This window comes from Bos javanicus, chromosome 15, assembly GCF_032452875.1.
Source record: "Bos javanicus breed banteng chromosome 15, ARS-OSU_banteng_1.0, whole genome shotgun sequence".
Classification (NCBI taxonomy): Eukaryota; Metazoa; Chordata; class Mammalia; order Artiodactyla; family Bovidae; genus Bos; species Bos javanicus.
Genome location: NC_083882.1, coordinates 46,443,844 through 46,468,173, shown reverse-complemented (window position 1 = coordinate 46,468,173; position 24,330 = coordinate 46,443,844). Strand labels below are relative to the sequence as shown.

The 24,330-nt window shown below is 39.0% G+C and overlaps 1 protein-coding gene across 1 annotated transcript in view; it reads right to left on the bottom strand.

The window, feature by feature from the left end:
- The window catches only part of LOC133226704 (interferon-induced very large GTPase 1-like), a 42,110-nt gene extending 18,862 nt beyond the window's left edge, over positions 1-23,248 (bottom strand). The window contains 2 exon segments of the mRNA XM_061380563.1: positions 21,839-21,972; positions 23,103-23,248. Coding sequence (XP_061236547.1) covers positions 21,839-21,845 — 7 coding nt within the window. The 5' untranslated portion in view covers positions 21,846-21,972; positions 23,103-23,248.
- Between the last annotated feature and the right edge of the window lie 1,082 nt (positions 23,249-24,330).

Here is a 24,330-nt window from a genome sequence, read left to right as displayed (position 1 = left end):
CTACTGGAAAAACCATAGCTTTGATAGATGTACCTTTGTTGGCAAAGTAATGTCTCTGCTTTTTAATGTGGTGTTTGCTGCTGCTGCTGCTGCTAAATCACTTCAGTCGTGTCCTACTCTGTGTGACCCCATAGACAGCAGCCCACCAGTCTCCCCCATCCCTGGGATTCTTCAGGCAAGAACAGTGGAGTCGGTTAATATGGTGTTTAGGTTGGTCATAACTTTCCTTCCAAGGAGTAAGCGTCTTTTAATTTCATGGCTGCAGTCACCATCTGCAGTGATTTTGGAGCCCCCCAAAATAAAGTCTGCCACTGTTTCCCCATCTATTTGCCATGAAGTCATGGGACCAGATGCTGTGATCTTCGTTTTCTGAATGCTGGCTTAAAAGCCAACTTTTTCACTCTCCTCTTTCACTTTCATCAAGAGGCTCTTTAGTTCTTCTTCACTTTCTGCCATAAGGGTGGTGTCATCTGCTTTTCTGAGGTTATTGATATTTCTCCCGGCAATCTTGATTCCAGTTTGTGCTTCATCCAGCCTGGCATTTTGCATGACGTACTTTGCATATAAGTTAAATAAGCAGGGTGACAGTATACATCCTTGACATACTCCTTTCCCGATTTGGAACCAGTCTGTTGTTCCATGTCCGGTTCTAACTGTTGCTTCTTGACCTGCATACAGATTTCTCAGGAGGCAGATAAGGTGGTCTGGTATTCCCATCTCTTTAAGTATTTTCCAAAGTTTTTCCAATTCACACAAAGGCTTTAGTGTAGTCAACGAAGCAGAAGTAGCTATTTTTCTGGAATTTTCTTGCATTTTCTATGATCCAAAGGATGTAGACAATTTGATCTCTGGTTCCTTTGCCTTTTCTGAATCTAACTTGAACATCTGAAAGTTCACGGTTCATGTAGTATAGAATCCTGGGTTGGAGAGTTTTGAGCATTACTTTGCTAGCGTGTGAATTGAGTGCAATTGTGCAGTCCTTTGAATATTCTTTACCATTTCCCTTCTTTGGGATTGGAATTAAAACTGACCTTTTCCAGTCCTGTGGCCACTGCTGAGTTTTCCAAATTTCCTGGCATATTGGGTGAAGTACTTTCACAGCATCATCTTTTAGGATTTGTAATAGCTTAACTGGAATTCCATCACTTCCTTTAGCTTTGTTCATAGTGATGAACAAAGGTCCACTTGACTTTGTATACCAAGATGTCTGGCTCTATGGTTATCTGGGTCATGAAGATCTTTTTTGTATAATTCTTCTGTGTATTCTTACCACCTCTTCTTAATATCTTCTGCTTCTGTTAGGTCCATACCATTTCTTTCCTTTATTTTGCCCATCTTTACATGAAATGTTCCCTTGGTATCTTTAATTTTCTTAAAGAGATCTCTAGTCTTTCCCATTCTATTGTTTTCCTCTATTTCTTTGTATTGATCACTGAGGAAGGCTTTCTTATCTCTCCTTGCTATTTGGAACTCTACATTCCCATGGGTATATCTTTCCTTTTTTCCTTTGCTTTCAGCTTCTTTTCTTTCCTCAGCTATTTGTAAGGCCTCCTCAGAAAGCCATTTTGCATTTCTTTTTCTTGGGGGTGGTCTTGATCACTGTCTCCTGTACAGTGTCACGAACATCTGTCCATAGTTCTTCAGACACTCTATCAGATCTAATCCCTTGAATCTATTTGTCACTTCCACTATATAATCATAAGGGATTTGATTTAGGTCATACCTGAATGGTCTAGTGGTTTTCCCTACTTTCTTCAATTTAAATCTGAATTTGGCAATAAGGAGTTCATGATCTGAGCCACAGTCAGCTCTGGGTCTTGTTTTGCTGACTGTATAGAGCCCTCCATCTTTGGCTGCAAAGAATATAATCAACCTGATATCGTTATTGACCATCTGGTGATGTTCATGTGTAGTCTTCTCTTTTATTGTTGGAAGAGGGTGTGTGCTATGACCAGTGCTTATTCTTGGAAAAACACTGTTAGTCTTTGGCCTGCTTCATTTTATACTCCAAGGCCAAATTTGCCTGTTACTCCAGATGTTTCTTTACTTCCTACTTTTGCATTCCAGTCCCCTAAAGTGAAAAGGACATCTTTTTTGGGTGTTAGTTCTAGAAGGTCTTGTGGGTCATCATAGAACTGTTCAATTTCAGCTTCTTCAGCATTACTGGTGGGGGCATAGACTTGGATTACTGTTATATCGAATGGTTTGCCTTGGAAGTAAACAGATCATTCTGGTTTTTTTTTCCCCTAAGTACTGCATTTTTGAGTCTTGTTGACTATGAGGGCTACTCCATTTCTTCTATGGGAATCTTGCCCACAGTAGTAGATGCAATGGTCATCTGAATTAAATATGCACATTCCAGTCCATTTTAGTTCACTGATTCCTAAAATGTTGATGTTCACTCTTGCCATCTCCTGGTTGACCACTTCCATTTTGCCTTGATTCATGGACCTGACATTCCAGGTTCCTATGCAATATTGCTGTTTACAGCATCGGACTTTACTTCCGTCACCAGTCACATCCACAACTGGGCTTTGTTTTTGCTTTGGCTCTGTCTCTTCATTCTTTCTGTAGTTATTTTTTCATTCTTCTCCAGTAGCCTATTGGGCAACTACCGACCTGGGGAGTTCATCTTTCAGTGTCATACCTTTTGCCTTTTCATACTGTTCATGGGGTTCTCAAAGCAAGAATACTGAAGTGGTTTGCCATTCCCTTCTCCAGAGAATGCATAAGGTTTATCCACCATCTTTGAGCTTTGTTCTCTCATTTATCCTTATTTCATTCGTTGCATGTCCTTATCCCCTGATTGTTTCATATTAGCCCCCAGACATGCTCAGGCATTCCTATTCTAGATAAATACAGGTTGGTGTTTGTCTCCTCTTTAAGTTCTCAGCCTGTTTATTCCTTTCACTATAATATTTCCAAAAACTTGAAACATTATCTTAGTATGACTATATGTGCTGTGCTGTGCTTAGTTGCTCAGTCGTGTCTGACTCTTTACAACCCCATGGACTATAGTCCCCCAGTGTCCTCTGTTCATGGAATTCTCTAGGCAGTTCTACAGTAGGTAATTATTTCCTTCTCCAGGGGATCTTCCCAACCCAGGGGTCAAATCTGGGTTTCCTACACTGCAGGCGGATTCTTTACTCTCTGAGTCATCAAATATGAATGTGCTTAGTTGCTCCTGACTCTTTGTGACCCCATGGACTGTAGCCCACCAGGCTCCTTTGTCCATGGGGATTCTCTAGGCAAGAATACTGGAGGAGGGTTGCCCTGCCCTCCTCCAAAGGATCTTCCCAACCGAGGGATTGAACCCAAGTCTCCCACACTGTAGGCGGATTCTTTATCATCTGAGCCACCAGGGAAGCCCTCAAATATGAATATATTATGGCTAAATAAGCTAATGAACATTCTGTTTACTATTTTTCGTAAGTTTAGGTTGTGCCATATGACTTTTAATACCACAATCCTGTCCTTCAGTCTCTGATTGCTAAGTTAAATAACATATTTTTGTACTCTGTCTTCATCTTACTGATTGTTAAGACCAATGAAACTGTTTTCTTCTTTCTTGTGTTTATCTAAGCTAGTTTAATACAAAAATAAACCAAGGTTGTGCTGTGCTGTGCTTAGTCACTCAGTCGTGTTCAACTCTTTGTGACCCCGTGGACTGTAGCCTGTCAGACTCCTGTCCATGGGGATTCTCCAGGCAAAGAATACTGGAGTGGATTGCCATGCCCTCCTCCAGGGGATCTTCCCAACCCAGGGATTGAACCCTGGTCTCCCACATTGCAGGCAGATTCTTTACCATCTGAACCACCAGGGAAGCCCAAACCAAGGATGCCCCACATTTATTTCAGTGTTTACAAATACTGGTCATTTGCCAGTAATGTTCTAGGTTCTATAGATTGCTCACTGAAGAAGACAGAGACGTCCTTGCTCACCCAGGGTGAGGAGACAGATAATTCATACATAAATTGATATAATAAATAATAATATTATAATATTATTATAATGTTATAATAAATATAATATTATTATAAGAAGAGGACTACTGATTATAAAGTGGATTATCTTGTGTGTGTCTGTGTGTGAGTGCCCCTGGGTGGAACATCACACATATAAGCCATATTCATCACCCAGCTGTCAAAGTGAGCCCCTCCTTTGCTTCTACCCACTGCTGTGGAAATGCTTTCAGTTTTATTTCTCTTTCTCTCATTTTCCAGAAACAATAGTTTTTCTTCTTTTTTTTAAATTTAGCAATGTCTTGGCAAGGATAGAAAACTTTTCCACATAAGGAAATATTGTCATGTACTATAGACTCTGTCTCAACTTCATTCTTGCAACAGAAGTTTAGTTTAGAAATAAACATTTCAGTACTGTTTTTATATCCTATGACCCTAGTTATAACCATAATGTTTAAAATAATAACACAGCCTATGAAATTTTGGTTCATACATTTTCCTCTACAAAGGCTTGATTTAGAATATTACCTGACATTTATCTTATGATACTGCAATATTTTATTACTTTGCATGCTGAAAGGGGCCTAAAATCTTCAGCAGTTCTGATAACTGAGAGCTAGAGCGGGTAAGGGTCTATGTTGTGAGAAACTCTCATTGAGATTAGAAGTGTGGTATGTGTAGGGGACAAGAATAAGTGATAAAATGGTTAGAAAAGCATACAAGAGTATTTTCAGGGAGGAATAAAATCTCAGTCATAGGCCTTCAATTCTTACTGATTTGGGAAACTTTTCTTATAGATTCCCTCTTAGTGCCCTCTCAGAAACCTCTGTAAACATCTGTTATGCCTTCAGTGACCATATTTCATGGTATCCTGGAACCAGCCTGTACTGTCTCATGAGAAAATTGTTAAATGTTCAGGATTTTGTAAGACAGCTATTAAGCACAACCATTATGAAAAGTAAATTACATGGGAGCACATCTGCAAATATGAAGGGATAAGTAACTCCAGGGGTCCATCCTTCTACTGAAACAATAAATGAGGAAAAAACATCAGAATCTACTCTGTTGAAAATCTGGAAAACAATTAAAGGTTTATGTGTGCTAATCAAGAAAAAGGTCTACAAGCAATAAATGCTGGAGAGGGTGTGGAGAAAAGGGAATCCTCTTACACTGTTGGTGGGAATGCAAACTAGTACAGCCACTATGGAGAACAGTGTGAAGATTCCTTAAAAAACTAGAAATAGAACTCCCTTATGACCCAGAAATCCCACTGCTGGGCATACACACCGAGGAAACCAGAATTGAAAGAGACACGTGTACCTCAGTGTTCATCACAGCACTGTTTACAATAGCCAAGACATGGAAGCAACCTAGATGTCCATCAGCAGATGAATGGATAAGAAAGCTGGGGTACATATACACAATGGAGTATAACTCAGCCATTAAAAAGAATACATTTGAATCAGCTCTAATCAGGTGGATGAAACTGGAGCCTATTATACAGAGTGAAGTAAGCCAGAAAGAAAAACACCAATACAGTATACTAACGCATATATATGGAATTTAGAAAGATGGTAATGATAACCCGGTATGCGAGACAGCAAAAGAGACACAGAAGTATAAAACAGTCTTTTGGACTCTGTGGGAGAGGGAGAGGGTGGGATGAGTTGGGAGAATGACATTGAAACATGTATAATATCATATAAGAAATGAATCGCCAGTCCAGGTTTGATGCAGGATATAGGAAGCTTGGGGCTGGTGTACTGGGATGACCCAGAGGGATGGTACGGGGAGGGAGGTGGGAGGGGGAATCAGGATGGGGAACATGTGTACACCCATGGAGGATTCATATGATGTATGGCAAAACCAATACAATATTGTAAAGTAATTAGCCTCCAATTAAAATAAATAAATTTAAATTAAAAAAAAAAGGGAGGGGAGTGTTGTGGCATTTTTACTTGCCTTTGGGCCACCTTCCTCCCTTGCTTGAGAGAGTCATGAAGTTATAGGCCACGTTCCCATTCTGAGACCTTTGTCCCTGCTTTCAAAGGGAAAGGAGCAGACCCTGATCTCAAAGATTGTGTTTGTCTAATTGGAGCCCTCTGGGGATTATCTGAAAGACTGAAGAAAGGCAGTTGGTTTTTGTTTTGGGCAGCACACAGCTCCATCAGAATGCAGCCAAATGGAGGGCATTCCTTGCAGACAAGAAAGGTAAATAGACAACCCCTCCTCTCTGGGGGAAGATGTTAAGGTTGAGGTAAACAATAGACATGCTGAAAACTTGGCAAGAAAGACTGAGAAGAGACATTTTGTGGGGAAGTGGAACAGTAAAAAGTTCCCTGTGTAGGATTTATACCTCTAATGATCTTTAGGTTCAAGAGAAGCAGAAACTAAAGGCTAAGGCAGAATTGTAAAGGCCCTGGTTAATTTTTGAAGGATTTAGAAAAGGCAGAAGAAGCAGAAATCAAATTGCCAAGATCTGTTGGATCATGAAAAAGCAAGAGAATTCCAGAAAAATAGCTACTTCTGCTTCACTGACTACACTAAATCCTTTGTGTGAATTGCAACAAACTATGGAAAACTCTTAAAGAGAGGGGAATACCAGATAATCTTACCTGTCTCCTGAGAAACTTGTATGCAAGTCAAGAAGCAACAGTTAGAACTGGTCATGGGACAATGGACTGGTTCCAGATTGGGAAAGGAGTATGTCAAGGCTGTATATTGTCACCTTGCTTATTTAATGTATATGCAGAGTACATCATGCCACATGCCAGGCTGGATGAAGCACAAGCTGGAATCAAGATAGGCACAATAAAGGACATAAATGGTATGGACCTAACAAAAGCAGAAGATATTAAGAAGAGGTGTCAAGAATACACAGAAGAACTATGCAAAAAAGATCATCACGGCCCAGATAATCAACGATGGTGTGATCACTTACCTAGAGCCAGATAACCTGGAATGCAAAGTTAAGTGGGCCTTAGGAAGCATCACTATGAACAAAGTGGAGGTGATGGAATTCCAGTTGAGCTATTTGAAATCATAAAAGATGATGCTATGAAAGTGCTGCATTCAATATGCCAGCAAATTTGGAAAACTCAGCAGCGGCCATAGGACTGGAAAAGGTCAGTTTTCATTCCAATCCCAAAGAAAGGTAATGTCAAAGAATGGATGTGAGAGTTGGACCATAAAGAAGGATGAACTCCAAAGAATTGATGCTTTTGAACTGTGGTGTTGGAGAAGACTCTTGAGAGTGCCTTGGACTGTAAGGAGATCCAACCAGTCCATCCTAAAGGAAATCAGGCCTGAACATTCATTAGAAGGACTGATACTGAAGCTGAAGCTCCAATACTTGGGCCACCTGATGCGAAGAGCCGACTCATTAGAAAAGACCCTGATTCTGGGAAGGATTGAAGGCAGAAGGAGAAGGGGACAACAGAGGATGAGATGGTTGGATGGCATCACCAACTCAATGGACATGAGTTTGAGCAAGCTCTGGGAGATGGTGAAGGACAGGAAAGCCTGGTGTCCTGCCGTCCATGGGGTCGCAAAGAGTTGGACATGACTGAGTGACTGAACAACAAAGCATTCAAGGCATGCTAAACACTGAGCCAGTATGCAAAGAGGTGTTTTTTTTTTCTTGCTGTTGTTGCTTTGGGTATGTTTTTTCTTGCTGTTGTTGCTTTGGGTATGTTTTTGTTTTTTCCAGGGAAAAAAAACTTAAAACAATGCATAAACTTACCATAAGATAAAGGACACATTCCTAAGAGCACATACCACTAATATTTTTAGAGGAAAAGGTAGAAAAGTGCTAGACATATAACCAAAACCCACAGGAACCAACCAAAGCAAGCCCTGAGCACGAGAAAGTTTATGATTTCAAGAGTTATCTTATTATAAAATACAAAACGTTCAGCTTTCCACAAAAAATTTAAAAAACTTGCAAAGAAACAAGAACATATAACCCATTCATAGAAAAATTAATAGAAACTATGAGGAATCAAGTCATAGAAGTTACTCAGCAAGGCCTTTAATTCAAGTGGCTTAAATATGCTTAAAATAGTAAAGGAAATCATGCACAAAAATTGTATAACTCCAGGGGAATGATATTCCTGAAAGAGTGTACACCTCTAAAGAGATGCAGGTTATAAAAAGGGACCAAACTAATTCTAGGTTAAAAATTACAATACCGGAAATGAATTCACTAAGAATTTCAACATCAGATTTGAGCAGTCAGAGTTGAAAATCAGAGAACTTGAAAAGAAGTCATTTAAAAATTATCCAGTCATATCCCTAAAGACAAGGGAATGAACAAAAATGAAGAGAGCCTATGAGATCTGTGAGACACTATCAACAATAGAACATCAAATAATGGAAGTTTCATAAGGAGAGAACAGAGAGAAAGGGATGCAAAAGAATTTTGAAGAAACTATGACCAGCAAGTCATACTTTGATTAAATACATGAATCTACACATTCAAGAAGCTCAATGAACTTTAGGAAGGAAAAACACAAGAGATCCACCCTGAGACATGTTCTAATAAAACTTTTAAAAGTCAGAGACAAAGGAGGAACCTTGAAGCAGCAGAAGAGAACTGAATGTCCTCTTTAAGGGAGACTCATTAAGAAAAAGACTGGACATCTTAGCAGAAAACATGGAGGCCAGAAGGCAGTGCGATGACATATTTAAAGCACCTAAAGAAAGAAAAAGCCCATAACTCTATACCTGGCAAAACTATCATTCAAAAATAAAGGAGACGGTAAGACATTCCCAGATTAACAAATGCTGAGGGGATTCATCACTAGTAGATGTGTCCTGTTTGTTCAGTCGCTGAGTTGTGTCCCAGTCTTTGTGACCCTGTGGACTGTGGCCTGTCAGGCTTCCGTGTCCTTCACTATTTCCTGGAGTTTGCTCAAATGCATGTTCATTGAGTTGGTAATGCTGGATGTGTCCTATAGGAAATGCTAAAAAGAGACCTTCAGGTGGAAATGGAAGGACACTAGACAGTAAACTTGAAGCCACAGGAAGAAATAACACAGGGAAAGGAATACATAAGCCAGTGTTAGTGTATTTTCCATTTGTGACTCCTTTTCCTTTCCCAGTTTGATCAAAAAGACAAATCATAAAATGGGAATGATAAGCCTATGTTAAATGGGCACACAAAGTAGAAAGATGTAATTTGTGACACAGTAACATAAAGGGGGGAGGGATGGAGAAATGTAGGAACAGAATTTTTACATACCTATGGAAGTTAATATGATATTTCAAAATAGATATTTACATGTTTGTGAGGTTGATTGTAAGCTCCAGCACAACCAATGATATAATAACTTTTAAATATACAGAAAAATAAATTAGAAAGGAATCAAAATCATACACTACAAAAATGCCAAACACAAAAGAAGGCAGTTAATGGTGACATTGAGGAACAAACAAGATATGAAACATATGAAAGACAAAGCAAAATTGCAGAAATAAATGTTTCATTATCAGTAATAATAAGTGGATTAAACTCTTCTATTAGAAGGTAAATATTCTCAAAATGGATTAAAAAGCAAAATGCTATACATGCTATCTAGAAAAGACTCATTTTATATCCAAAACAAATAGGTCAAAAGTAAAAGAAAGGAAAAGGACATTCCAGGCAAATAGTTACTAAAAGAGAACTGAGATATCAGTGCTATGATCAGATAAAATAGACTCAGCTGAAAATTGTTACAAGCGGCAAGGAGGAACACTAAATATTGATTAAAATGTGAACCTATGAGGAAGATATAAACCTAGGAACCTAACAACAGAACTCTAAAACATAGGAAGCAAAAATTGAGAAGTGAAAGCAGAAATATACAGTTCTAAAATAATAGTTGGAGATTTCAATGCTGTACTTTCCATATGGATAAACAGTTAGAATATCAGTAGCAAATAGAGGAGTTGAACAATACTCTAAACCAGCTATATCTGACAGACATAAACAGACACTCTCTCCAACATCAGCTTAGTAGTGTTTCTGCTGAACAGGTTTTCTCAAGAGCTTTGTGGATCTTCTGTAAATGTCAGTGGGATTCACTCCTCTAGGCAAAAACCACATTTATAGCTCTTTTCCAGACAAACCCTTCTAAGCCTTGCCCTCCTGATGAAATAGTAGGAAACAATACCCTTAAGCTTCCTAGAGGACTTCTAGTTTGGTTGATATCTGTAAGGCAAACCCTTATCCTCTTTTTTGGGGAGGGTGTGTTTAAAATAATTTTTATTATTATTTTTAATTGGAGGATAATTGCTTTACAGTATTGTGTTGGTTTCTGCCATACATGAACATGAATCAGCCAAGTATACATATGTCTCCTCCCTCTTGAACCTCCCTCCAACTTACCATCCCACCCTTCTAGGTTGTCACAGAGCACTGGGTTGAGCTCTATGCATCATATAGCAAATTCCCACTGGCTATCTATTTTACATATGGTAATGTGTGTTTCCATGTTACTCTCTGAATGCATCTCAACCTTTCCTTCCCCTACTGTGTCCACAGATCTGTTCTCTGTGTCTGTGTTTCCATTCAGTTCAGTACAGTTTCTCAGATGTGTCTGACTCTGCAACCCCATGGACTGCAACACGCCAGGCCTCCCTGTCCATCACCAACTCCCGGAGCTTACTCAAACTCATGTCAATTGAGTTGGTGATGCCACCCAACCATCTCATCCTCTGTCATCCCCTTCTCCTTCCACCTTCAATCTTTCCCAGCATCAAGGTCTTTCCCAATGAATCAGTTCTTCGCATCAGGTGGCCAAAGTATTGGAGTTTCAGCTTCAGCATCAGTCCTTCTAATGAATATTCAGGACTGATTTCCTTTAGGATGGACTGGCTGGATCTCCTTGCAGTCCAAGGGACTTTCAAGAGTCTTCTCTAACACCACAGCTCAAAACATCAAGTCTTCAGTGCTCAGCTTTCTTGATAATCCAACTCTCACATCTATACATGACTACTGGAAAAACCATAGCTATGACTAGATGGACCTTTGTTGTCAAAGTAATGTCTCTGCTTTTTAATATGCTGTCTAGGTTGGTCATGACTTTTCTTCCAAGGAATAAGCGTCTTTTTATTTCATGGCTGCAGTCACCATCTGCAGTGATTTTGGAGCCCCCCAAATAAAAGTCTGTCACTGTTTCCTCATATATTTTCTATGAAGTGATAAGACCAGATGCCGTGATGTTAGCTTTCTGAATGTTGAGTTTTAAACCAACTTTTTCACTCTCCTCAACTTTTTCACTTTCCTCAAGATGCTCTTTAGTTCTTCTTCGCTTTCTGCCATAAGGGTGGTGTCATATGCATATCTGAGATTATGATATTTCTCCCAGCAGTCTTGATTCCAGCTTGTGCTTCATCCAGCCTGGCATTTTGCATGATGTACTCTGCATATAAGTTAAATAAGCAGGGTGACAGTATACAGCCTTAATGTATTCCTTTGCCGATTTTGAACCAGTTTATTGTCAATGTCCGGTTCTAACTGTTGCTTCCTGACCTGCATACAGGTTTCTCAGGAGGCAGGTCAGGTAGTCTGGTAGTCCCATCTCTTTCAGAATTTTCCAGTTTGTTGTCATCCACACAGTCAAAGGCTTTGGCATAGTCCATAAAGCAGAAGTAGATGTTTTTCTGGAACTCTCTTGCTGTTATTAATGATCCATCGGCTGTTGGCAATTTGATCTCTGGTCCCTCTGCCTTTTCTAAAACCAACTTGAACATCTGGAAGTTGACAGTTCATGTATTGTTGAAGCCTAGCTTGGAGAATTTTGAGCATTACTTTGGTAGCATGTGAGATGAGTGCAATTGTGTGGTAGTTTGGGCATTCTTTGGCACTACCTTTCTTTGGGATTGGGATGAACACTGACCTTTTCCAGTCCTGTGGCCACTGCAGAGTTTTCCAGATTTGCTGGCCTATTGAATGCAGCACTTTCACAGCATCATCTTTTAGGATTGTTTCCATTGCTGCCCTGTAAATAGGTTCATCAATACTATCTTTCTAGATTCCATATATATATGTGTTAATACACCATATTTGTTTTTATCTTTCTGACTTACTTCACTCTGTATAATAGGCTCTAAGTTCATCCACCTCATTAGAACTGACTCAAATGTATTCTTTTTTATGGCTGAGTAATATTCTGTTGTACATATATACCACAGCTTCTCTATCCATTTGTCTGTAAATTCCTCAGTCCAGTATTTGACGTATACTAAGAGCTCAATAAATGTAACACCTCCTATCTTTAGATTTTTCTAAAGTCTCTGATGGAACCACAGTCTCAGTGCCCAGAGGGATGTGGGACTCAATGAGGTAAATTCCACTGCAGGGGTGGAGGATCTAAAGGAGTTTGCCACCACCTAGCCAAAGGAGAATCAGATACTCTTACTTATAAGTGCATGCTTCACAGTTTAGGAAAATCTGGAGAAAGGAACTGTTAGTGGAGACTTGAAGACCTAAACCAGAGAACTTGGAAGGAATACATATGCAGATTAGGTTTCAGGGAATTTTTCAGTGTATCAGGGTATAGTATAGAAAGGAATTAAGAGAGAAGCATAGCCCAGGGAGTGTATGCCATCCAAACAAGTAAGATGTCTATTATATGGAGATACATATAACCTTCAAGATATCCTTTTAGTTGACCAAAGGGACTTGGAGTTTAGGTGGTTTAGGATTATAACTGAGCAATAGCTCTGTACATGGAATTCATTTGGTGCCTATACCTATTCCAGGCGGTAGAGGCAAATTTTAAGAGATGATATTCAGTTAAGATTGGCCTGTGAACTAAAGTAACCTGAAAAGTGGCAAGTGTAACAGGGAAAACATCATGAAAAGAGACAAAGGCTGTTTGAATGGGATGAATAAATTCCAAGGACTGGAGCATCTTATGGGACCAAGAATTGAAATGTACGAAAAAGAGAAGCTCCCCAAGGTAGAAGCAGGTTCCAATTTCTAGGAGACCATGAAAACTGAAAGTAGAATGTCAGACCCACCACTCCAGGGAGAATAAATATAGGGTTTAACGGTAATATGTCAAGTCCAATAAAGATTGGGAACCTTACATACATAGGAGAATGAAAGGAAAGATCAAGTCTTAAGGGTCTAAATTAAGGCCAAGGTTTGTTTTTTGTTTGTTTGTTTGATTTTTACTTTAACTAGAAACTACATACCATAACTGCAGTCAGTAATGCCTATCCTGTAGGTTTTCTTTCAGAAGTGACTTCCCATCTCCTGAAGCTTCTGCCATGAGATAATAGGAAATAGCAATTTGGAAATTTCCAATTTCCAATTAGGAGATAATAGGAAATAGCAATATGGAAATTGCTGCAACATGGAAAATAACTTTCAACATTTTGGTATAGACTGAAAGTTAATGGAGATGCTGTTTGTCTTTTCTGCTAATGTTTTAGCAATTCTCTTATTTTCTTGTTGTCTCAAAATGGGGAGATGCTTTCCTTTAGGAGATGTGGGAGATTGTAACCTGAAGAAGGCCTCTTCAGCATTTGAAATCTTTGACCTCCATATAGATTCAGTTCAGTTCAGTTCAGTTCAGTCACTCAGTTGTGTCTGACTCTTTGTGACCCCATGAATTGCAGCACACCAGGCCTCCCTGTCCATCACTAACTCCAGGAGTTTGTAACCAGGATATGGAAACAACCTAAATGTCCATCAACAGAGCAACGGATAAAGAAGATGTGGTACATATATACAATGGAATATTGCTCAGTCATAAAAAGGAACGAAATTGGGTCATTTGTAGAGATGTGGATGGACCTAGAGACTTTTATACAGAGTGAATTAAGTCAAAAAAAGAAAATCAAGTATCATATATTAATGTATATATGTGGAATTTGAAAGAATTGCCATAGATGATTTATTTATAAAGCAGAAATAGTGACACAGATGTAGAGAACAAATACATAGATAGGTATCAAGAGGGAAAGGAGGATGGGATGAATGGGAAGTTGGGACTGGCATATACATACTATGTATAAAATAGGTAACAAATGAGAGCCTACTGTATAGCTCAGGAAACTGTACTCAGTGCTCTGTGGTAACCTAAATGGGAAGGAAATCCAAAGAAGAGAGGATATATGTATTTGTATAGCTGACTCACTTTCCTGTACAGTAGCAACTAATACAATATTATGAAGCAACTATACTTCAATAAAAACTTTAAAAATTCCAATTAGCTCAATACTGGATGAGGTGGTATAGGTGAGGATACTGTGTGTGTGTGTGTGTGTGTGTGTGTGGTGGTAATGATAGTGAAAATGTACCAAGGTGGTAAAAATTTATTTTTGAATGTGACAGATAAGAATGAAAGTTAGTAATGACATAAAAGGGTGATTCCTTTCTCTCTCTGTGTGTGCATGCTCAGTCAGGTCCAACATTTGTGACCACATGGAATGTAGTCCCCCAGGCTTCTCTGTCCATCATCCTAACTAATGAAATAATAAAATGAAATAAAGAAATCTCAGTTGGTATCACAAAAGTAGACAAGAAAAAAATTCAAAGGAAGAAATTATGGGTACATACAAATAAGTGACAGGAATAAGTCAAGTTTTTCATCCTTATGTATATGGCAGTAGAACTGTGTGTGAACACACATCAAGACATATCCACCAGAATGTTCATAGCACCACTATGAATAAAAGTAAAAAATTGGAAAGAATCCTGATGTCCTTTCACAGTCACATGGTAAATAAAAGGTGATATATTCATACAATAATAAAAACAATATCATGGTGAACACAACAATATGGGTAAAATCTCACAATTTTAAATTTTGAAACAAGCCAAATACAAAAGAATACAAATAATATGATTCCATATACAGAAAGATAAATATCTGCCAAAATGAATTTATAATATCACAAGTCTGAGTACTGACTAGTGCAAAGTGTTAGGAAGTAGAGAGATTAATGATAAGTAGCTAAGAGTATGAGAGATTGTTCTGGAATATGGGCAGTGTTCTAATACTCCATCTGGGCATGCTTATGTGGTCAATTTGGGATACTTCATTAAACTGTAGATACTGGTAGACTCTAATCTCATGGCATGATCTTCTCTATGGTTTGAGAAGTCATTGGTCAGTATAGGAAGGATCAAAGAGACCAGGAGCAAAGACCAAAGCAGTCTTTGTTCCATCCCAGGAGGACTGTAAAGTTAGTCTGTGTTGTTCCTAATCAGGGTAAAGTCACAGGCACATGTTTTATGGTTATTGGGCTCAAATCTTTCATAGTCACATAAAAAGAAAGCTGATAATCTCAGACCTTATATGGAAAACCCACTGAGAATCTGTTTGTTTATTTCCTGAGCTAAAAAGCCTGAACATGGTCCGTCTGAGACAGATTTGAGGGTACAGTTGGACAGAACTAGAGAAAGACTTATAGTTCTTTAGGGTAAAAGTCAGGCCACTGGGAAATGGTGATTTTCAGAGACTATCAGGTAAATTTAGGGTTATTATTAAACGACTTGTCCCCTGTAAAAAAGGAGAGCCTAATCTTTGTTTAATTTCCCGTTGTCTAAGAAAAACCCAGATAAAGTTGTGTGGACATCTATGTGACAGAAAAATAACATCAGGTAACTTGTATTCAGAGATCTTCTCTGACATCCCCTAACTCAATGTTTATTTTTGACTCTTTTGTCCTAAGTAAATTGCACATGTATATGTGGTTTGGTTATGTATGTAAAAAAGAAAGAGGTCATTGCATTGTCTCATTTTAAGACTTACATACAGCCACCAAGAACAAGATGGTATTGATGACAGATATAAGTCCATGGAAATGGAAGAGTACAGAGGATCTAGAAATACACTCATACATATATGCTACACCGATTTGCAAAGAGGAGTGGAAAATCTATTTAACAAATGGTGCTGGGACAATTGGATATCCATGTGGAAAAAAGCTGATCATTGACCCTGCTTTATACCACACCCAAAATACCTCATCACACCACACCCAAAATAACTCAAAATAGACCAAAACTTAAATGTAAAAATTAACCTATTAAACTTCTGGATGAAAGAAGAGTGAAAAATATTAATATTCATGGCCTTGCAGTGGGCAAAACTTTCTTCAGTTCAGTTCAGTCGCTCAGTCGTGTCTGACTTTTTGCAACCCCATGAATCGCAGCACGCCAGGCCTCCCTGTCCATCACCAACTCCCAGAGTTCACTCAAACTCACGTCCATGGAGTTGGTGATGCCATCCAGCCATCTCATCCTCTGTCGTCCCCTTTTCCTCCTGCCCCCAATCCCTCCCAGCATCAGAGTCTTTTCCAATGAGTCAACTCTTCGCATGAGGTGGCTAAAGTATTGGAGTTTCAGCTTTAGCATCAATTCTTCCAAAGAACACCCAGGGTTGATCTCCTTTAGAATGGACTGGTTGGATCTCCTTGTAGTCCAAGGGACTCTCAAGAGTCTTCTCCAACACCACAGTTCAAAAGCATCAATTCTTCGGCGCTCAGCTTTCTTCACAGTCCAACTCTCACATCCATTCATGACCACAGGAAAAACCATAGCCTTGACTATGTTGGCAAAGTAATGTCTCTGCTTTTCAATATGCTATCATGAGCCATAAAAAACTGATCAATTAGACAATCAAAATGAAAAATTTGGCTCTCTGAAAATTACATTAGGACAATTAAAGTTCAAAATAAGAATGGAAGAAAATATTTTCAATGAATATATCTGACAAAAAACTGATATCCAAATTATATAAAGACTCTTACAGTTCAATAACATGTAAGAGAATGTAGTAAGAACAGGGCAAAGTGTTTGAATAGCTGATTTCATAAAAGAAGGTATTGAGTGGTCAGTAAGTGCATGAAAAGATGGTCAATGTCATTAGTCATTAGGGAAATTCAAATTAAAACTTCAATGAGAAAACAGAACAAACTCATTAGAAAGACTAAAATTAAGAAGACTGACAATATCAAGTGTCAGAGAGGATGTAGAGCAGCTAGACCATGGCTCACTATTGGTAGTAACCATTTGAGAAACTTGTTAGGCATTTGTGAAACATGCACACACCATACGACACAGACATTTCACTTCTAGATATCTATCCAAGAGAATTAAAAATTTTTGTCCACACAATGATTCATGTATAGATGTTCATAGTAGATTTTTGCATAATAGCTAAAGACTGGAAATACTCAAAATATCCATAAATATATAGATACTGGGTTGGCCAAAAAGTTCTTTTGGGTTTTTGTGTAACATCCCCTGAATGAACTTTCTGGCCAATCCAATAGTTAAACAAAATATGCTATACAATGAAATACTGCTTAATAATAGAAATGGATAACTACTCATACAAGCAACAACATGGTTGAATTTAAAATTTATTATGCTGTGTGAAAGAAGGCATCAATGAAGGAATACTTATTATATTATTCCATTTATATAAAGTGCAAACTAATTTATAGTAACCCAAAGCACATCTGGTTGCCTGGGACTGGAGCAGAGAGAGGAATAGACTGCAGAGGGGCACTGTAAATTTTGGGGGATCATGAAAATATTTTATGTCTTGATCATGGGAATGGTTTCAAGGGTTTAGTGGTTTCAGCTTGTCAAAATTCATCAATATGTGTACCTTAAATGGATGCATTTTTTTGTGCATAGGTTATTTCTCAATAAAATTGACGTAAAAATAAGAAAATAATTTTAAACTAGGATAGAGTAAGTCACATGATTCCATCTTCTGTGGGACCTTTCAAATGCAAAAACATAGGGCCCATTTATGCGGGAGTGTATGCTTACACTTAGACATGACTTCCTTGAGACCATTTTATTCCCATATTCTAATTTGCTTTTAGCCTAGTGAGGCTTCTGGGAGCATTCTAAAACCACATAGCAAGAGAAGATCTTTTCCCTTTCCTTGGTTTTTGCATTTTTGTCTTCATGTACCTAGTGATTAGTAGCAAATGCCTTAGGTACAGTTGAAACATGAGGCATTGTCTTGAGGACAGAAAGAAACTGAACTTGGACCTGAACCAGGAGCAGCCAAATGTTTAGAGGATGTTTTGGGATAACTGAGGAGACTGAAGAAAAAAAGTTGAATCCCTGGGGGCCCAAGGGAATGTGAAACCAGCATGGGAACAGCCTAGGACAGAGTTGTACTTCTTACCAGCAGGTGAGACCCTTGAGGTGGAATATACGTGTATCCCAGCTTGCACCCAGTAACTTGTTTAAACCTCTCTCTGCCTTTTGTTTTCTCAACGCATCCATTCTATTGCCATCTTCCCAGTGTCTCAGGACCCCAAAAAGTCTAGTTTGATTCTTCTTCATTCTCTTCACTTCCTACAATCAAATGACTCATCTTCATAATTTTACATATAATTTACACTTACTGGTCTAGTCCTAAGTGCCAGTCACTTTGGGGCTAGAGAGATAAATTCGAAAAAGGCCGAGTAGGTCCTTTGAACCGATAGTCCAGAAGCATTGAGAGGGGTCTATGAATGCAGGAAAGATTACATCAAAGAGAGCATTAGTTGAGGCTCCTCTCACATTTGGTGACGTCTCTTTCCATTTCTACAGAGTGTAGAAGCTATGTGGTCAGACCTTCCTCATCTTTAAAGATTGTCACCTTCAAATTAAGAGTTTATTATCCATTCTTGTGTTCTTCCCTCTGGTCCCTAAGGAAGAGGCATCCCTAACCTCTTTCCAGGGAGAAGGCATTGGCACCCCACTCCAGTACTGTTGCCTGGAAAATCCCATGGATGGAAGAGCCTAGTAGGCTGCAGTCCATGGGGTTGCTAAGAGTCGGACACGACTGAGCGACTTCACTTTCACTTTCCACTTTCATGCATTGGAGAAGGAAATGGCAACCCACTCCAGTGTTCCTGCCAGGAGAATCCCATGGACAGAGAAGCCTGGTAGGCTGCAATCCATGGGGGTGGCACAGAGTCGGACACGACTGAAGTGACTTAGCAGCAGCAGCAGCAGCAACCTCTTTGCAATACTAACTCTGTTCTCTAAATCCTGCTGCTACTCACCTCCCGTTGGGCTTTTTTTTTTTTTTTTTCCTCTTTATCTTGGGTCTAAAATATCTTGAGTATTTTACTTTGTGGTTGCTTCACTTTGGATAAGAAAACACACATCTTCCCATTTTATATAGAGTGGATCTTGCCTCCTCCGTAAGCTTTTCTTTATATTTCTTTTATTGCCAGATTTCTCAAAAAGGAATTTCAAATTTAGCACTTCTGGCTCAGTAAATGTTTGTTGATGAAATAAATTGCTGAATGCATCCTATCCACTTATTATTATTTAGTTTCACTTCTGCCCTCACGTTTTTCTAGAAAAAGTTCTCTAGAAGCCTGATATTCACATTCTAATTATCCAGTCCAGGGAGCCTTTCCAGCTTTCTGTCCTGTTAAATCTGGGAGCTTCTCTTTCTTGACCAGCTCTCCTCCCTTGTACCCATCATGATACTGTGCCTTTGAGTGAATGAGATCATACAAGTACTGCTGATTGGAAGTTTGGTAAAGATTTTTTAAACATCAGCATTTACTTCACACATATTTATTGAGGGCTTGCAGCATGCTGGGAAATTCTTTAGGTACTGTGTGTTGACCAATGAATAAAGCAGGTTAGCTCCCCGCCTCTAGTGTTTACCTCTACTGAGGGAGGCAGACCATAAGCTTCAAAATATTTGAAGGAAAATAATTTCAGGTTAAGTGTTAGCAAAGAAGCAATCAAACGATTGGATGGAGAGTAACCTGAGACTGCTTTTGATCATGTAGTTAGAGAATATGTGTTCAAGGACTCTGCTGCTAATCGTGAGCTGCTTTAGGCTCTTTATGCAATGCCTAGCCTTTTCCAGTTTCTATCAAATATCATGATCCACCAGTGACACCACTGGGTATTTATCTAAAGGAAAAGAAAATACTAATTTGAAAAGATCCTCCCCTTCCCTGACCATGTTCATTCCAGCATTATTTATAATAACCAAAGTTGAAAGCAACATAAATGTCCATTGATGGATGGGTGGATAAAGAAAGTGTGGTACATTTCTAATGGAATATTATTCAGCAAAAAAAAAAAAAAAAAGAAGAAGAAGAAATCCTGCCATTTGTGACAACAAGGTTTGACCTTGAGGGCATTATGTTAAGTAAAATGTCAGATAAAGATAAATACCATATGATCTCACTTACATATGGAATCTAAAACAAAACATAACATAACCAAAAACGAGCTAAATGATACAGAGAACAGATGGGTGGTTGCCAGAGGGTGGGGGAGAAGGACGGAAAATGGGTGAAGGAGGTACAAAGGCTGAAATTTCCAGTTATAAAAGGAATGTGTCCTGGGAATGTTATGTGCAGCATGATGACTATAGTTGATAATACACAATTGTGATTTGAAAGTTGCTAAGAAGACCTTAGCATTTTTCATCATAAGGAAAATAAAGTATAACCGTGTGGTGATGGTTGTTTACTAGGCTTGCTGTGGGTTATCATTTGGCAATATATACACATATGGAATCATGTCACACAGTTTAACTAATATTATATGTGAATTATATTCAATAAAAAAGAAAAAAGTAACAAAATGTTAGCTTGCCTCTTAAACTCTACCTCCTACTGTAGATTTTACTATTTCTGTAGGTCCTCTTTGGACTTGGATTTATGGTGTTGGATGGCTTATCCAGTTAGAAACTTATTTTGAATTCCTAACTCTGGCCTTTTGCGGGTATTATTCCATTTTGATGGGCAAATGGTGATGTGGGCACCTTTTATTTCTTGGAAGCCATTTTTTCCTATTTTTTCACCTAAACTATGTCCCTCTTAGTAACCTACTAAGTGCTGGGCATTAGTTTGCGCTATTTGACTGCTCTGTATAATAAGCTCTCGAATCTGTATCTCTGTCCTTGTATGGCCCACCTTTCACAGTGCATCCTGAAACTCATAGGTAAGTCATTAACTTGTTTACAAAACTCTAAAAATCCTTATTGGTTTATGGTATAATCAAATTACTTGGCCCTAGCATTCAATCCCCCTCATAATCTGGCAACAATCAACCCAGTCCCCCCTTTTTTTCTTTGAAGTGAAGTGAAGTGAAGTCGCTCAGTTGTGTCTGACTCTTTGTGACTCCATGGACTGTAGCCTACCAGGCTCCTCTGTCCATGGGATTATCCAGGCAAGAATACTGGAGTGGGTTGCCATTTCCTTCTCCAGATCTTCCCGACCCAGGGACTGAAAACAGGCTCCAGCATTGTAGGCAGACACTTTACCATCTGAGCCTTCTGTTATGATATTACTTCTCTCTTATGGTTTGGTTTCCTGGTGGCAAGGCAGGTGGCATCTTAGCTCCCCCACTGGGGATCAAACCTCAAAAAGCAAAGTCTTAACCACTGGACTGCCAGGGAAGTCCCAACCCAATTCTTTTTACAACCACTCTCTTTCCTTTTCTGAACTTCTAGTTCAGTTTCTTCCCTTAAAAGCTGTACTCTGTCATCTTTCCTCAATCTCATAGTTTTTTTAACCCTGTATGTTGAGGTGGAGCAGAATATGCCATCTCCAAATCTGCCACTTTGACATGTGGATTGTTCTGAGCAGAAGGCAATTAAGACCCAGGAGACTCAGGAAAAGCTTTTTTACCTCTCCTTGAACTGCCTAAAAGAATGATATAGAGGGCCTGTACCCGAAAGTCTTGGAGAAGGAAATGGCAACCCATTTCAGTATTCTTGCCTGGAGAACTCCATGGACAGAGGAGCCTGGTGGGCTACAGTCTGTGGGGTAGCAAAGAGTTGGAGTGACTGAGTGACTAACACTGTACCAGAAAGAGCTATTACCAGACACAGCTTTTTTATCAGAAAGACATCTCCATGGCATCACAAACATTTGCTTACCAATCATTTGCTCTTCCCATCTTCTGAATTGTCTCCCTCCTCTTTGAAGCCCCAGATCCCTACTGCCTTCTCCTTAGCTTGAGATGGTATATATGCCTCAGTTGCCAGACCATCTTTGAGTCTTGGTGGGGATTCTGTAAGTATGTAATTAAACTTAACTTTGTCCTGTTAATCTGTTTGATATCAATTCAAATATTAGATCAGCAAAATATTATATTAGATGAGCATTTCCCAGGACACTATACTCCTAACCCAATTCTCCTTATTTGTGAAGCCTTCCTTTATTCTTCCAGGTCCAGTTAGTTCCCCTCTTCTCTGTATTTACAATAGCACCTCTTACTTACATGAGTCATAATAAACTTTTCATGAGTCCTTTGCTCTTGGAAAGCAGTGATGGTTAAAAGAACTCCATGCAACCTTTTGTGCTCTGAGAATTAAATTACTGCAAAGAGCCACCTTTTTGCATATGACTTAGGTAAGACTCGTTGGTGTGTTCCCCTATTACTTATAAGGAGGCCAGACACAGAGCCCCTTTTTAAAAATAAACTGCTTTTCTCTCTCTCTTTCTTTATTGCTATACAGTAGATCTTTCTTGGTACTTATTTTAAATATACCATCAGACAAAGACCCTTTAAATTCCATTCTTTGCCTCATGAAGCTTTCACTGAGCTGTTTGTCCCCTTGATCAGTTGGAGTGTTTGAAACTAAACATTAACTAAACTTCTCTTCTTTTTAGCCCCCTTCATGTTGACCCATCCTCTTTCTGATCCAGCCTACAAACCCTCCTTAATGATCCCTCCTAAGAATAAAAATATTTCCTTTTATACACACCCTCTACTCTGTGTTCTTTCTAGCCTGTTGACCCTTCCCTACAAAAGAAAATTCCTTTCTGCCTGTCCTTTGAGATGCTTGCAGTTCTGTTTGAATTGTTTTCTCTATTACAATAGTCTCTTTCCCTTTATTGCAATAATCCTTTCAAATGAAGTCTCTTTTTATGTCAGTGTAGATTTATTTTTATTTGACGATAGAAGTCACCAAATTCTTTGTCTCTTTTGATAATGTACTCCCTTTCCCTCAGATTTGGAGCTGTTTATTGGAACAATGAGAATGTTAGATTCATATTTGTGTTCTCATCATGCCTTAATCTGCCTTGATCTCTGACTGCCCCTATTCCCGTTTCCATCAATTTCTGTTTTTATTTTAGTCTCTGAGTATGTTGTTGTATCTCTCTGTCTACCCATTACTCTCCTTTTCCTTCACTTACCTGTCTCCTGGAGGCCAAGCTCCTGTCTTCAGTTTGCTCCAGAGAGATGAGTGAGAAAGCAGAGCAGGTTCCTTTCCTGAGTCTGGCAGTTTGCTTATTGAAATCTCCAGCCTAGACCTCAGCTCCTTCTGTGGTAAAAGGGCAAGCAGGAAGTGAAAAACTGGTTTCACTTTTGTGTTTTTTCCCCATCTTTTAAAAGATCAGCTGATTTTAAGGAATCCTACTCATTTATTTATTTATTCTTTCATTCATTTGTTTATAATTGTGATTTATATTTATTTATATAATTGTGATTAGATAATTGTGATTTGTAATTGTGTTTACACTGTGATTCCTGGGTGTTAACGTTATTGCAAATGGAAGAGTAATGTGTGTGTGCATGTTTCTTTATGGTGGCCTGGGGTGAGCACCAGATAAAGAACATGGGAGAAGCAGGATAGGGAAAGAATTTCAGAAAAGAGACAAGGGCACGTTAGAATGTCTTCCTCAGGGAACTTGCTTTAACTGCTTTACTGTTCTCGCTGTGTGATTGATTCGAAAATTAACAAAGTTTCAAAAGTGTATTAGCTGATGTGGATGATTCAACACTAACATGAGCTAAATTCTTAAAAGCATACTGTGTTTTTATAGTGAGAAAGAGAATTTTACTGTTCTCTAATTTTGTATTAGAGCTTTTGTAGTAGTTTAGTTGCTAAGTCGTGTCTGACTTTTGCAACCCCATGGACTGTAGCCTGCCAGTCTCCTCTGTCCATGGGATTCTCTAGGACAGAATACTGGAGTGGGTTGCCATTTCCTTCTCCAGGGCATCTTCCCAACCAAGGAACTGAACCCAGGTCTCCTGCATTGCAGATGGATTCTTTGACTGAGCTACAAGGGAAGCAGAGCTTTTGAGTAATGTTAAAAATCTGTTTTCCCTTACACATCTCATGTAAAGCATTTTGTTTCATTAATTATTATCTTACCCCATGATTTAATTCATTATAATTTTGCTTGTAAACAGTACTGCCTGCTCTGTTGTTCCTCTGTTTCAAGCTGTGTATGTCTGCACGTCTTCTTGGAGGAGAACCTCATGCTCAGTTTTCCCAGGACCTCTAGGAATGCTACCCACGTCATCTCATATTTCCCCTTTCCACTCCCAGTGCACCTGTCCGTCTCCCCTACACGGGCCTGTACTGAGCTGTCTGTGCTGCTCTCAGAGCACTGATTCCACCTGCGATGCTCCCGTCAC